Genomic DNA, 16954 nt, shown 5'->3' on the forward strand with positions numbered 1-16954 from the left:
CGCTGCCAAAAGTGAAAAAAAGAGAAAAAGCCTAACAGTTTTGAGATTTGTGTTTCTGCAACTGTTTTGACATGTGCAAGTTATCCAGAGAGGGTGAATACAGCGATGACTTTGTCCGCACGTCGCTGGGCATATCAGCGCAGTTCAACGTTGCCAGAGACCAAAGAAGCGCTTTACTCAGGTCGCAGCGCGCGTCGGCTCACTGGAGGAATGTTTGAAAACTATCTGTGCTCGACTGCCAGCAGACCACACGCACATTACACCCACTAAAGTTTGGACTTGTACTGGCAGAGAGCGAATGCAAATTCTTGTAGGCATACACAGACGCAACATAGCATATACAGACAATAACACCCACAACACTTCAACAGCATATGAAAGGAATAACAAGTCGCGTAAGGCGAAAATACAACATTTAGTCAAGTAGCTGTCGAACTCACAGAATGAACGCAATGCCATTTTTCAGCAAGACCGTATACTCGTAGCATCGTCAGTCCACCTCTCATGGCAAAGGCAGTGAAATTGACAAGAAGAGCGGGGTAGAAGTTGCGCTAAGAAGGATAGCACGCTTTTCTGTACCTCTCTTTGTTTTAAGTTTCTGAGCGTGATTTTAATCCAAACATATCATATCTATATGTTTTTGGAATCAGGAACCGACAAGGAATAAGATGAAAGTGTTTTTAAATTGATTTGGACAATTTAATTTTGATAATAATTTTTATATATTTAATTTTCAGAGCTTGATTTTAATCCAAATATAACATATTTATATGTTTTTGGAATCAGAAAATGATGGAAAATAACATGAACGTAAATTTGGATCGTTTTATAAATTTTTATTTTTTTTTACAATTTTCAGATTTTTAATGACCAAAGTCATTAATCAATTTTTAAGCCACCAAGCTGAAATGCAATACCGAAGTCCGGGCTTCGTCGAAGATTACTTGACCAAAATTTCAACCAATTTGGTTGAAAAATGAGAGCGTGACAGTGCCGCCTCAACTTTCACGAAAAGCCGGATATGACGTCATAAAAGACATTTATAAAAAAAATGAAAAAAAACGTATGGGGATTTCATACCCAGGAACTCTCATGTCAAATTTCATAAAGATCGGTCCAGTAGTTTAATCTGAATCACTCTACACACACACAGACACACACACACACACACACACACACACACACACACACACACACACACACACGCACGCACGCACATACACCACGACCCTCGTCTCGATTCCCCCTCTACGTCAAAACATTTAGTCAAAACTTGACTAAATGTAAAAATAAATCCGCAAATCGCGCACAATACACCAGTTAGAAAAACAAGGAGTACCAAAGCGGCGTGCAGAAACTAAACTGACTCAGAGACTGAGAAGAAACATTTATCACACGATGTGGATAGCAAACATTAAAATAAAACAGATAAGTCAAGCAAAAAATAAACACAAATATCGAAAACACAATAAACAAAGGTAAAGAAAACAAGTCGCGTAAGGCGAAAATACAACATTAATTTTAGTCAAGTAGCTGTCGAACTCACAGAATGAAACTGAACGCAATGCAACGCAGCAAGACCGCATTCTCGTAGCATCGTCAGTCACCCGCTCACGGCAAAGACAGTGAAATTGACAAGAAGAGCGGGGTAGCAGTTGCGCTCAGAAGGATAGCACGCTTTTCTGTACCTCTCTTTGTTTTAACTTTCTGAGCGTGTTTTTAATCCAAACATATCATATCTATATGTTTTTGGAATCAGGAACCGACAAGGAATAAGATGAAAGTGTTTTTAAATTGATTTCGAAAATGTAATTTTCATATTAATTTTTATATATTTAATTTTCAGAGCTTGTTTTTAATCCAAATATAACATATTTATATGTTTTTGGAATCAGCAAATGATGGAGAATAAGATGAATGTAAATTTGGATCGTTTTTAAAAAAAAATATTTTTTTTACAATTTTCAGATTTTTAATGACCAAAGTCATTAATTAATTTTTAAGCCACCAAGCTGAAATGCAATACCGAAGTCCGGGCTTCGTCGAACATTACTTGATCAAAATTTCAACCAATTTGGTTGAAAAATGAGGGCGTGACAGTGCCGCCTCAACTTTCACGAAAAGCCGGATATGACGTCATCAAAGACATTTATCAAAAAAATGAATAACGTATGGGGATATCATACCCAGGAACTCTCATGTCAAATTTCATAAAGATCGGTCCAGTAGTTTAGTCTGAATCACACACACACACACAGACAGACACACACACACACACACACACGCACATACACACACACGCACATACACCACGACCCTCGTCTCGATTCCCCCCTCTACGTTAAAACATTTGGTCAAAACTTGACTAAATGTAACAAAAAGAGATGCTTGCCGACAGTCAGTGTGTGAGTGCGTGGTTTGTGCGTCAGCGGGGTGTGTGTGTGTGTGTGTGTGTGTGCGCGCGTGCATGCGTGCGTAGGCTACGTTCTTGCGTGTGTGCGTTCGAATGAGAAAGAAGAGAGAGAGAGGATTGAAGAATGAGGTCACGCTCTCTGTCACATGAATACATATACACACACTGAAGGCTACCTCGGACACGAACACTTGCCAACAACTGTGGTTGGACATGCTTTTAAAATGGAATATTTTTTCGACATGATTTCTGGACATACGAATCCCGCTGTGTTGCCTACTGATGTTGCGAATGATGAAGGTTTTGAGTTGACTGACCTTGAGGATGTATTGCATCAGGCGTTTATCGTCTCAAATTATATCCTTGCTACTTTTCAGGACGGTCAACTAATAATAATAATAATACGAATATTTATAACGCGCACATATCTCACCAACAGGCGACTCAAGGCGCACATACACTCATTCACACACACGGAGACTTAAAGTCACTAGCACACACACACCATCAACCATTAAAATATGTACAGTTATTCAGGGTGGGATGGGGTGGGCAGTGTAGAATGCATGGATTATTTGGAAAAAAGGAATGTCTTGAGTGCAGATTTGAATGATTCGAGGGACTGTTGTTGACGGAGGGGGAGAGGTAGTGTGTTCCATTGGCTAGGTGCTTGGAAAGAAAATGAGCATTCATGGTAACTTGGATAGTCAAAGTTTTTATTTGTTTGATTCCCATCAAAGAAACAGAAATGGTAACCATTCTTCAAATGGCGCTGCAGTTTTGATGTCATCAAGTTAATTCCTTTGCAGAATTGATTGATTTTCTCAAAAGCCATTATCAATGTGTTTATCAATTAACACCTGTTCATTTCTGTCCAACTGCAATGCAAACTCAATGTGGAGGAAACAAGGATTCATTACAAACAAGTCATCCCTGTACATCAACAGATTTATGTACCTCAATCAATACTGCTGGTATGAGTGACAGGAATCTAAAAGAAACAAGTCGCGTAAGGCGAAAATACAATATTTAGTCAAGTAGCTGTCGAACTCACAGAATGAAAGTGAACGCAACGCAACGCAGCAAGACCGTATACTCGTAGCATCGTCACTCCACCGCCCGTGGCAAAGGCAGTGCACGTGGAATTGACAAGAAGAGCGGGGTATTCGTTGCGCTGAGAAGGATAGCACGCTTTTCTGTACCTCTCTTCGTTTTAACTTTCTGAGCGTGTTTTTAATCCAAACATATCATATCTATATATTTTTGGAATCAGGAACCGACAAGGAATAAGATTAAAGTGTTTTTAAATTGATTTCGAAAAAAAAATTTTGATAATAATTTTTATATATTTAATTTTCAGAGCTTGTTTTTAATCCGAATATAACATATTTATATGTTTTTGGAATCAGCAAATGATGGAAAATAAGATAAACGTAAATTTGGATCGTTTTATAAATTTTTATTTTTTTTTACAATTTTCAGATTTTTAATGACCAAAGTCATTAATTAATTTTTAAGCCACCAAGCTGAAATGCAATACCGAACCCCGGGCTTCGTCGAAGAGTACTTGACCAAAATTTCAACCAATTTGGTTGAAAAATGAGGGCGTGACAGTGCCGCCTCAACTTTCACGAAAAGCCGGATATGACGTCATCAAAGGCATTTATCAAAAAAAATGAAAAAAACGTTCGGGGATTTCATACCCAGGAACTCTCATGTCAAATTTCATAAAGATCGGTCCAGTAGTTTAGTCTGAATCGCTATACACACACACACACACACACACGCACATACACATACACGCACGCACATACACCACGACCCTCGTTTCGATTCCCCCTCGATGTTAAAATATTTAGTCAAAACTTGACTAAATATAAAAACAACCAAACGCAAATGTACTACTACTTCTACGACTCGTTTGAATGTAAAACAGAAATGTAACACTGTCTGTGACAATGACGGTTCTACGACTCGTTTGAATGACGGTATAGATCGAACCTTAACCCACAACTACGAAAATTTGTGTCAGACTTTTTTGAACAGGAAAATATGCCTCTGTTCAACAGTAACAAACACATGGAAGATGTTTTTGAAACTTACAGAAATGTAACACTAGCCTATCTGTGACAATGTTGCTTTTGAATTGAACCCACATTTGTTGAACAGGAGAGAATGTTCCTGTTCAACAGTGCCCAAAACACTGAATCTGACGTTTTTGAATCTTTTCTGTCATCTAACTGAATCTGACGTTTTTGAATCTTTTCTGTCATCTAACCCAATTGCTCATGACTTCATCGATCTTGAACATGCCTACTTTTCAAAGAAAGACAGACAAAGCGAAATCTGCATGTTAGCCATCTGCCTGAAATGGTCAATGCACTTTTGTAAAATTGTCACAGCTGTTATATGCACTTTTGTGAAATGGTCAGTGCTGTTGTGCACTTATGCAAAACTTGGTGCTGTGCTGTTAACATTTGAACAAAATGCATTTTGTTCAAATGTTTAGTGCAACTTGCTACTATATAATCGCTGTATGCGCTTTGTGGTAATAATGCACTTTTGTCAAAAGTTTGCGCTAAATGTTGGCACTATGCATCATTGTTGGAGCACCCTCCTGTAGTAGATGCACCTTGCATAAAAATGTACTGTGAAATGTTTCGTGTAAATTATTGTCACAATAATGTTTTGTGCGCCCCCATGTATGTGTTCTGTGCTAATAATGCACGGTTGTTGTGAAATGTCCGTACACATTTTGTGGCACTATGTAATTGTTAGTGCATCCTCCTGCGGATGCTTCGTGCTAAAATTGCACTTCCATTAAAATATTGTACGCTCATGTCAACTGGTACTATATTTTCAATTGTTTCTCTGTCAATTTCAGATGTTTGTTTCCAATTACTTCAGTATCTCCCTGTTGCAATTCCAGGTGATTCATTATGCATGTGCCAATCAGTTTGAGGTGTTTAATTCTGATTCCTGTATTTACAGTGTAAAATTAAAACTATTGTTTTCAAACATTCCTATGACACCTGGTAATGGTTCTGTGTTTTTTTGTAATTTGTATTTTGTTTTTCTGCAATAAATATTTGAAATGGATCTGAGACTGACTTACTACTTTTAGCACTCTTTTTCACCACATTCCCACGTACAGATATTGCAATATCAACTCTTCCTTTCTACCTGTTTCAAACAAGCTCTATTTTTTAATTAAAAAGTTTTTTTTTCTTGTGGCTGTTTGATCAATTATGGCAAGCATTGACTGAAATAAACAATTTATATATATCCAGCACAACATGCAATTCATTAACTTTTGACCCTAACCTTTAACACTTCCCAAAATAAATCTTTGGTGGACATTGCATCGACGCTGTTCATTTTGAATGAACATTTTTCTTGTTAGATCAGTGGTCTATGCCGGCGCATAGTTGTGTATTGACTGGATCAATCGCCAACTCGCTGCGCTCGCGGTAAGTGCTGACAACCGGAAGAAAGCTGCATTCCGAAAAAAGTCACTTCCGTTTCGCCATTTTTCGATGATGCCAGAGAAGTGAACCATGATTTCAAGATGCCCGGTGCAAATTGTTGTATGCCTGGATGCAGCGTGAGCTCACTAAGATCTTCAACGCTTATAACTTTCCATGGTATACCAAACGGAAAAGCGGATGCCGAATGGAGAGCTGCTCTTCCACAAAATCAACCGTGCTGACAAGCTTTTCAACCCGAAGAATGCGAGGATGTTCCCGACATTTCAAAGAAACATGCTTCAAATACGGTACGTAAAAAAACTAGTAATATAGCGAAAATAAGCTTTCATCTGATTGTCTGTGCTGTGTTGTTTTGCTTGTAATGCTTCAAGTGACGAAGCTCTAGTAGTATCAATCAATCAGTATGAGGCTTAGTACTTGTACTACAACTAGTACTTTTACAGCTCGCAGACAAAAAATAACACAATCGTATTCTGAATCATACATTGACAAAGGCGTAATTCTGAGCTATAATTATTAGGTAATGGGGAAAAAACCACTCTTTGTTCTTGTGATAATGTGTTTTTGAATATATTCTAGTAAACTTCTGGGTTAGAACTTAGATTTCTTTTGTTGTTTTACTCGGTCACTGAGTCAGTCTTGTTCATTCTTGACAGATTTGCAGTAGTGTGTTTTACTAATTCTTGTTTCTATTTCAATAGATCTAAATGTATAGGTCTGTTTAGTTAATTTAACTTATAATTTCGACTCAGCATTTTGAACATTTTCTTTGCATGTTTTTTTGCTGGGCCTACAGGCAAGCGAGCACTCATTCCAGGAAGTCTGCCAACCAACCATGTGCTACAGAAGTCAGTAGAAACACCAAAGACTCCAGCCAGGAAGCCCCCAGTGAGTAAAAATTGCTGTTATTTGCCCAGTATAGTATGCTATTAGTGATACTGATAGTGATAATATGCTACTTGTAACTCTTTTGTGAGTACCGGTACATGTATACTGGGTGTTTTCTCAGTTTTTGTCCGCTGTCAGTGTGAGATTTATATTGTGGTATAACCTGTTTTTCTAGTTTCATGGTTTAGCCACGACTCACTTTGAATGAGGGTCATCTGCCAGGCATTTAGCCGATTATCTGATAAGTGATATTTTTTAATTTGCTATTTATAAATTACAGTTATAGTAAACTAACACTGTCGCACAAAGTATGTGACTTTAAAAAAAGATTTGTTTGAAATCATGTGAGCTCTGTCCACTAGATGATGGAGAAGGGAATTTTTCCAGTTGAGTCTGCAACATGGATTTTTTCTCTCTCGGATAACAAATACAGTATGGTAGGTATGGTAGGAAAAATTTAGGGTTGGTGTGGCGATAACTTCTTCTTCTGCGTTCGTGGGCTGAAACTCCCATGTACACTCGTGTTTTTACGTGTATGACCGTTTTACCCCGCCATTTAGGCAGCCACACGCCGCTTTCGGAGGAAGCATGCTGGGTATTTTCGTGTTTCCATAACCCACCGAACTCTGACATGGATTACAGGATCTTTTCCGTGCGCACTTGGTCTTGTGGTTGCGTGTACAGTAGTACCTGCCATATCCGGTCACCCATTAGTCATTGCAAAGGTGACCGCAAATATCAGGTGGCCGTTCATTACAGGCCCCCTCCTCCTCCAAAAAAACCCAAAAAACACGATCAAGTTTTCATGAAGAAAAGAAAGCGATCATCCACGAGCCGCCGATTCATTGTCTCTGTTAGTTTTGCTTTCGTTTATACATCTTAATTATTTGCGTGTTTAACTCCATCGTCCTGGCTAAGCTATTGTTTCGTATGTTTCTATGTGTGTTGTTTGGATTATTATATATGTATTTGAGTGTCAGATAAACAAGTGTTTCAAACTCACATCAGCTGTGATCGATCCGGAAGTGACTGCCGTAAATGTACATGTATGCGCATGTCTGTATTTACAGTTTGCGCATGCGTAAGTATTCATGTCGTCTGCTCGTGCTGTGCCGTCTGTGCACACAACACACACACACACACACACACACACACACCACAGGCGCTCGCCCGCGAAAGTGACAAGTGGCTGTTAAGTGGCCGCTCCTGTCGAGTAAGAGGGGCACCTTAGGGCAAAAATCAGTGACCGTTGACCGCGTCAGACAGGTTAACGGCCATTAAGAGTCAATTATAGAAGGAAAACTCATTAGTCATGGGAAAGCTGGCCGCTCCGAGTAGGTTCATGCCCACGAAAGGGCCGGAAATGGAAGGGACTACTGTACACACGAAGGGGGATAAGTCACTAGCAGGTCTGCACACAAGTTGACCTGGGAGATCAGAAAAATCTCCACTCTTAACCCACCAGGCGGCCGCAGCCGGGATTCGAACCCTCGACCTTCCGAGTACGAGGCCGACGTCTTACCACCCCGCCACAGCGCCCGTCGTGTGGCGATAACAATAAAGATATGTCATAGTGACTTGACTAATTGATTTGAATTCTGCTGCAGGTCAGTCGCCCCCCACCTCCTGGTTGCCCACTACAACTTCGAGGAAATACGACAGGACACCCTTCAGCTTGCTGCACCATGGTGTCTCTTGGAGAACAGCAAGGAACAGATACAGGTGGGAATAACCGAAGCCAGCCAAGTGAAACTGTTGTCCTCTACGTTATGATTACGTACTCCAGCAGACATCAACTTGTGGTCGACGTGCGTGGGTTTTGCTCAAAATACGTAAGTATTCGTCAGTGTTTGGCTTCTCGAATTAAGTTTCAACTTAATCTCTGTCTCGAACCACAGGCGGAAGGTATCGTTCACTGGACCACTACTTACATAGAAAGACTATACTGAACGAATAAGCTTACCACACTGTCATACTGTCATACTCATAGTGATATCACTGATACATTTGTACAGGTATTAAAACATGGCTGTTTGCTGAAAAAATCGTTGTGAAAAATTGTAATGTCTCTGAAGTTTGATTCAGTCCGTCATTCATTTTGATGGGAAGTCAACCCTTGGTGAGGCTAATACTAATATTGTTTTGATCTGTATTCTGCCAGTGCCATTGCCAACTGCCATTGTTGTTCTTGTGGAGTTCTAGAACAAGCTCTGGTTTGAATGACCAGCTAAAATTAATGCTAATAGTAAATAAGTACATTATTTTTGCATTAGCGGGGTATACAAAATATTTTATTAAAAAAATACTGCATGGTTTTGCTTGATCAAATCATTTATCAGCTAACAATATGCTTTTATTTCAGTTGGACCTGACTTGAGCATGATTCCGTTGTCTCCGCAACAACAGCTTGATTGAGATACAGGCATGTCCAGTTTTCAGCAAGTGCAGGCTGAGTGTGAAGATCTGATTGCTGATCTAGACACAACATAAGCTGCTTGACACTATTCCAAGGTAAGCGAGAAGCTTTGAAAATAGTTACTTTAATTCAGTAATGCGTAATTATGTATGCAATACTCCTGCTGGTGAGTTCACTACAAACAGGTACTACATTAGAACTAGAAGAATAGGTTCCACAAGAACATTTCTGACTGTTGATGCCACTAAAACTCTCGTTACATCCTGCATTCTGTGTAGATTAGATTACAGCAAATCCCTTCTCATAGGCTGCCCTGACTCCACTCTCCAACCCTTGCAAAAAGTACAACACTCTGCAGCACTCCTCTCATGAAAGAACTTCACTGGCTTCCTGTGTCTCAACGTATTAGGTATAAAGCTGCCTGCTTCTGCTACAAGATCATCTCTGAATCGGCACCTGCCTATCTTTCGGAACTGGTCTCCCTCTACACTCCCTCTCGCACCCTTCATTCTTCTGCTGATGCTCGACTTCTCCGTCAAGGTTGCTTTAAACGCAAGGCTCATGGCTTCCGCACGTTTTCATATCATGGCCCTCAGTTATGGAATTCACTCCCCTTTCTATTACGTCACTCTCCATACATTTCATCTTTTAAGTCCAATTTGAAAACTCACTTGTTCCAACAACATTACGGATAGTTCCTTAGGCCAAACAAAAAAATAGTCTGTTTACGGTAACATCGGCCCAAAAAATAGGGTCGGTAGGTCGGGATTTTTTTTTCTCCAAAAAACATCAAATTATTTTGCCAAAAAACAAACTTTGTTTTAAAATTTTGATTTTTTTTTCCCCCCCCAAATGCCAAAAAAAAGTCTAGGGTCGCGCAAAAAAATAGGGTCGGTCGGGATACCGTAAACAGACTTTTTTTTTTGGCCTTAGCATAGAGTCTGGGGATGTGAGATGTGCATGATGTGTTGTTTGAATCTGACAGTGATTGTATGAATTTTTTATACACGTATTGTTGTCACGCGCTTTGAACTTCTGATAAGGCGCTTTATAAATGCCCGTTATTATTATTATAAGTAGATACACACTTGTAAACTTATGTTAGTTTTCACACGTGAGCATGAAGTGCCTTTATGAGGAATGTATAGTGGCTTGCAATATTGAATTTGAGGGATGTTTGCAGTTATGTAATATATTAGCACAGCTCAGTTTTCTTCAGGGTTCCGTGAGAACAGTGAAATTCTCCTTTGAGGACTGAAAAATATCTTGGATAATTGGTCTTAATTGGGGGGGGGGGGGGGGGGGGGGGGTGGGGGGGGGGGGGAGATTTAAAACATAAGTACATTCACATGTGTTTTTCATTTTCACTGTGTAAAGGTGGGGAGGTCCTTCTCTACTTGTTTCTTTGTTTTCCCATTGACATATATTTTTGTTCTTGTCTATATTTTTTACATAGGTGCTGTCCTCATCCCCAGCCGACTGTTTCCGCTGAAGCCGTGAAGGATGCTTCTTCATGTAGGCGTGGACATCTTTTTCGTCGCCGTGCAAGGCTTCCAGTTCCAGTACCATATAATTTTGTGAATACTCTGGGGACCTGTCATCAACTTTGGAAGGACGCTTTATTTTAACACTTTGTACCCCATCTATGTTGACCAAGATTTTTTAAGCCGAGACCAGCTGTGCTGCAGCAGGTCACTCAGAATTGTAGAAACTGTATCAACAGGCTAGAATCCTGGTGTTAGATCAACGTTACAGGAAGCGACTGAAGCTAACAGTCTAAGCAGGATGCGGATATGTGCCGAATGATAACAGATGCAATGTACATAGTGACTGTGTGTACCTGGGAGACAAGGAGTTAAGACCACATCTGAACTGAGGATTTAGTCTCTCCATAATCAAACGCTGAAGAAGATTTCAGAATGAACTTTGTTAGATAAATTATGGTTGTTATGATCGTCACATTTTAGGTCCCCCCCTTCCCCCCTTTTCAAACTTCCCCGCTTTTCAGACCTTACATTTTTGGATTTTCTGTTCACAACCTGTTGTACATTTACCTAGATATTAAGCAGATTTCCTCCTTTTTAAGACCAGCTTATTTTTTTTATTCTTGGAGGCCTGAAAAGGGTGTTTGGAAGGACACTGTATTTGTTTGTTCGAAATTCAGAATTCAAATAATTCTTCATCAACGAGTTATTACTGCCTCACCATAGCAGTTAGGCCAGTCTTACTAACTCTTACTTTTATTAATGTGCCGTGATGCAAAGACGTTGAGCAGTTTTCAGATGTTTATGAATCTAGGGCTTTCAAAATTTACTGACATACAATACAATACAATACAATAAAATAACTTTATTAATCTCTAAAAGAGAAATTGCATTGCTGAGCTTTTGTGTCCGTAATAATAACATACATAAAACATTCAAAAATAAACATTTGTTCTTTGTCATGCATACATTCTTGTGTTCTTATACATTTCTTCATGTTGGACTCCATGACTCCATGACATCCAAACATGAAGTTCAGTTACCCCTTTTTAACTTTGAAGGTCACATTGTGGGCGAATTTTTAGCAAAAAGTTGGAACATGGTATGACTGTTCTTGCTCACAAGGGAAGTGATTTTGTTATTTACTGATTTTCATTTTGTGTGGCCTTCTTTCACCCATTTAATCATTCATAAATGTTCATACCCAAGGGAAGTAATTCACATATATCTATGGCCAATGTTTTCACAGGGCATCTATAGTGTGGATGAACACTGTCTCCACTCAAAATAGTCCTTTGCTATTGTACATTGTGAATCAGCATTTTTGTTTTTGTCCTGTTTGAATAAAGTGCAATCATTTTACAACCTAAGTGTTAATGTTAAAGATGTTTACATAATGTGTGAAGGATGATGCATTTTAAAACTAATATTGTTAAATGTAAATTGACCTGTGACAAGTCAGCATAGTGCAATATCCAAGCATGAAACCCGCACACAATTCCCAAACAACATGCTTTCTTTTCCACAAAATTCCATCCAGTGGAAAACAATTATGTGAACGTCATAACATGGTGTTTTTTTACATTAATAATCAAGCCTTACACCAACTAAAATGGTGTTAATAGGCATTTGAGCAAGCTTTAACACCAACATAACATGGAGTTAATAGGCATTTGAGCAAGCTTTAACACCAACATAACATGGGGTTTTGCATGTTATACCAGCAATAACATGATGTTAATCACATTACAAGCAAGCTGTAACACCACCAAAACAAGCAGTTTTGCAAGTTAAGTCTACGATAACATGATGTTAATCACATTACAAGCAAGCTGTAACACCACCAAAACAAGCAGTTTTGCAAGTTAAGTCTACGATAACATGATGTTAATCACATTACAAGCAAGCTGTAACACCACCAAAACAAGCAGTTTTGCAAGTTAAGTCTACGATAACATGATGTTACTTGGCGTTAAACCAAAGCTTTAATGCCATCAAAACTTGGAATTTTTGCATGTTACAGACATGCTGTAACATGGTTTAACATGATGTTTTGACCGTCGCAAAACGCGCTGAAATTCCAGGCAATTTCGCTGCGATAACTTCAACAAAATCCAATCAAAATCTGGCGTTGTCGTGAACACCAAAATGTGATAAACCCATTGAAACTTAAGTTTTGTTGGGATTTTGAGTAGTTTTGTAAGATACAAAACGCCACTTTTCGCCCAGTGTGTGTGTGAATGAGTTTGTGTGTATGTTTGTGTGTGTATGAGTGTGTATATGTGTTTGTTTGTAAAGGTGTGTGTGTCCGTCTGTCTATGTGCGTATTTGTTTGTTTGTTTCCATAATTATCAGGGCGGTGCTGCTTTGAGATATAACATGCGCCACACAAAAGGCAGAAGTCGCAGCACAGGCTTCATGTCTCACCCAGTCACATTATTCTGACACCGGACCAACCAGTCCTAGCATGCACTAACCCCATAATGCCAGCCGCCAGGCGGAGCACCCACTAGATTGCCAATTTTAAAGTCAAACAAGAAATTCCTCCGAGGTAGGAAAACCACCCCCGTCCTTACCATTCTCACTGCCACCAACTGAGAAGGTTATTTCCCTTTGACCATTAATATGTCCCTCTATAAGTCCTTGTAGAATCTTAATCCACCAATAACTCCCTAACCGTGTGTTTGACTGGTCCCAATTTTTGCAAGGACCGTCTCAGGAATGTATAGAACCTGTTCACCAAGTTTGGTGACGATCGGTCCGTTCATTCTTGAGATCTATGTGCGAACACAAACACACAAACAAACAAACACATCGACCGAATCCTATACACACCCCTATACCGGGGGTGTAACAAACAAACCCGGCCTGGGTTCTAACCCACGACCTCCCGATCACGGGGCGGACGCCTTACCACTAGGCCAACCGTGTATGTGCGTATGTGTGTGTGTATTGTGTGTATCAGATTTGTGTGAGTCAATGTGTGTGTGTGTGTGTGTGTGTTTGTGTGGGTGTGTGTCTGTTTGCATAAGAGATAAAGAGAGAGAGAAAGAGAGAGAGAGAGAGTGGGTGGGTTGGTTTGTGTTTGTGCGTGTGTGTGTGTATGTGTGTTTGTTTGTAAAGGTGTGTATGTCCGTCTGTCTATATGTGCGTATGGGGGTGTGTTTTGTGTGTACAGTGAAGTGTGTGTGAGAGAGTGAGTGAGTGCGTGTGAGTGAGTGTGTATGTGTGTACGTGTGTAACTTGGGTGTGTGTTCGTGTGTGTGTGTGTGTTTGAGAGAGAGAGAGAGAGAGAGAGAGAGAGAGAGAGAGAGAGAGAGAGAGAGAGGTTTGTCTTTCGCTGGGGTATGCAGTGCCTTGGCGTTGCACATCTACTTAATTGAATAAACTTGTTTAAACAAATATGCGGACTTCATGGCAGCCACCGATCTGACGATATGACGGCCATAAATATCGAACGCAGAAGAAGAAGAAGCTGCTTGTGTCTTCGCCTTCTTCGTCCGTGGGCTTTAACGCTCATTTTTATTTATCCCAGCGAAGCTGGAGGTATCCCGTGAACGCTATACTGTAATCGATTTGAGAAATGTGCACACCGAATAATACATGATAAAGAAGGATTCGTTGTGCCCGGCTACGTGCTACAGTTGGAGATGGAAGTTCACCAAAAATGGGGACCATACTAACAAAAATACGGTGGGTAAAATAGGCGCCCCCATTTTTTCAGCAAACGCCACCCCAGGCCGCTTTGGACGGGTAGAAATTCCGTAGTTTCCAAGTCTATGGATAAAGCTCGCGTTAGAAGAATACGTCACGGTCGAAAGTCTTTGACGTCAATTAATGCATCATGACGTCATGCCTCCCTGTAGTCTTTCTCTCTCGCGCAGTGTGTGTGTTTGTGTTCATTTTGTGCACATGTGTTAGTGTTACTGTGAGTGTGTGTGTGTGTATTTGTGTGTGTATGTGTGTGTGCGCGCACGCGTGCATGAGTCTGTACTCGTATGTGTGTGGTGTGTGTGTATTTGTCTGTGTGTGTGTGTGTGTGTGTGTGCGTGCGCACGCGTGCATGAGTCTGTACTCGTGTGTGTGTAAGTGTGTGTGTGGGCATAAGTGTATGTGTATGCGTGTATGTGTGTTTGTTTGTAAAGGTGTGCATGTCCGTCCGTCCATATGTGCGTATGGGTGTGTGTTTTGTGTGTATGAAGTTTTTTGTTAGAGAGTGAGTGAGTGCGTGTGAGTGAGTGTGTGTGTGTGTGTGACTTGGTGTGTGTGTGTGTGTTTGAGAGAGAGAGAGTGTGTGGGTGTGTATGTGTGAATGTGTGTGTGCATGAGTTTGTGTGTATGTTTGTGTGTGTATGAGTGTGTATATGTGTTTGATTGTTTGTATTGATGTGTGTGTCCGACTGTCTATGTGCGTATTTGTTTGTTTGTTTGCTCAACGCCCAGCCGACCACGAAGGGCCATATCAGGGCGGTGCTGCTTTGACATATAACGTGCGCCACACACAAGACAGAAGTCGCAGCACAGGCTTCATGTCTCAGCTCACCCAGTCACATTATTCTGACACCGGACCAACCAGTCCTAGCACTAACCCCATAATGCCAGACGCCAGGCGGAGCAGCCACTAGATTGCCAATTTTAAAGTCTTAGGTATGACCCGGCCTGGGTTCTAACCCACGACCTCCCGATCACGGGGCGGACGCCTTACCACTAGGCCAACCGTGTATGTGCGTATGAGTGTGTGTATTGTGTGTATGAGATTTGTGTGAGTCAATGTGTGTGTGTGTGTCTGTGGGTGTGTGCGTGCGTACATGCGTGCGTATGTACATGTGTGTGTGTGTGTGTTTGTAGGGTTGGTTTGTGTTTGTGCGTGTGCGTAAGTGTATGTGTGTGTGTATGTGTGTTTGTTTGTAAAGGTGTGTATGTCCGTCTGTCTATATGTGCGTATGGGGGTGTGTTTTGTGTGTACAGTGAAGTGTGTGTGAGAGAGTGAGTGAGTGCGTGTGAGTGAGTGTGTATGTGTGTACGTGTGTAACTTGGGTGTGTGTGTGTGTATGTGTGTGTGTGTTCGTGTGTGTGTGTGTTTGAGAGAGAGAGAGAGAGAGAGAGAGAGAGAGAGAGAGAGAGAGAGAGAGAGAGAGAGAGAGAGAGAGAGAGAGAGAGAGAGAGAGGTTTGTCTTTCGCTGGGGTATGCAGTGCCTTGGCGTTGCACATCTACTTAATTTATTTATTTATTTATTTTTAAACACGAAGGGGCTTTTTGCGTGTATGACCGTTTTTCCCGCGCCATTGAGGTAGGCACACTCCCTGGGAGGGGAGGAGGAGGGGGCATGCCGGCTAGGTTTTGGTTTGTTTCCATCACAAGAGCAGAAAACAAGATCTACAATCTGGATTTTGACAGGTTGTTGTTGTAGATGTCGTTTCCTAATTAACTCAGTAGTAGTGACGTCATCGTTGTTTACTTCGCTGTCAGTCGCGTCATATGTCATCAGGGGGGAAACTCCTCAGCTGTGCACTTCAAACAGCTTATGTGAAAGCAAAAATATGATCATGACCGTGAAATTAACCCGTTTTGCACTGAATGCTGCCGGAACCAGGCTGTTGCGCCTCTGATCTGTGACAATCGGAAGAAAGTCTCACACACGTGCTGGGACCATAAGAAAACGAATGTCTCTATTTCATCGTGGAATCGTGTTGACATTTCTTCATCTCCTTCCTTCCGAGGTCGAGGCGATGTGATGAGCGTGTTTGATGTACGTATTAGTTGTGATACTGTGGAATCCTCCTTTTAAGACCTAAGAAGAAGAAGACAATCAGAGACTGAAAACCATGTCTCAAAAGGGACTCGGATGACATCTTAAAATAGTAATGAAATTGTGAACCGCAAGCCTGAAAACCAGGGTCTTACAAGGAGGCAGGCCTTAAACGGAGATTCTGAAACAGAGGGGTCCCACTGTACTCGTTAACCGGCACGGTTGGCCTAGTGGTAAGGCGTCCGCCCCGTGATCGGGAGGTCGTGGGTTCGAACCCCGGCCGGGTCATACCTAAGACTTTAAAATTGGCAATCTAGTGGCTGCTCCGCCTGGCGTCTGGCATTATGGGGTTAGTGCTAGGACTGGTTGGTCCGGTGTCAGAATAATGTGACTGGGTGAGACATGAAGCCTGTGCTGCGACTTCTGTCTTGTGTGTGGCGCACGTTATATGTCAAAGCAGCACCGCCCTGATATGGCCCTTCGTGGTCGGCTGGGCGTTAAGCAAACAAACAAAC

At 41.1% G+C, this 16954-nt stretch overlaps 1 protein-coding gene across 2 annotated transcripts; it reads left to right on the plus strand.

Annotated features, from left to right (window-relative positions):
- Nucleotides 1–5552: 5552 nt before the first annotated feature.
- Nucleotides 5553–11798, plus strand: LOC138969318 (uncharacterized). 2 transcript variants are annotated; one of them, XM_070342083.1, is made up of 5 exons: nt 5553–6188; nt 6698–6789; nt 8397–8511; nt 9152–9300; nt 10662–11798. In XM_070342083.1, the coding sequence occupies exons 1-4, from the start codon at nt 6011–6013 to the stop codon at nt 9202–9204; spliced, it is 438 nt and encodes a 145-aa protein (XP_070198184.1). In that variant the 5' UTR covers nt 5553–6010; the 3' UTR covers nt 9205–9300; nt 10662–11798. The 2 variants fall into 2 exon arrangements, 1 of the variants encoding a protein (XP_070198184.1); XR_011456421.1 differs by having other exon boundaries at nt 5570–6188; nt 8397–8621.
- Nucleotides 11799–16954: the final 5156 nt, after the last annotated feature.

The sequence above is a fragment of the Littorina saxatilis genome, linkage group LG6 (genome assembly GCF_037325665.1).
Source record: "Littorina saxatilis isolate snail1 linkage group LG6, US_GU_Lsax_2.0, whole genome shotgun sequence".
Lineage (NCBI taxonomy): Eukaryota > Metazoa > Mollusca > Gastropoda > Littorinimorpha > Littorinidae > Littorina > Littorina saxatilis.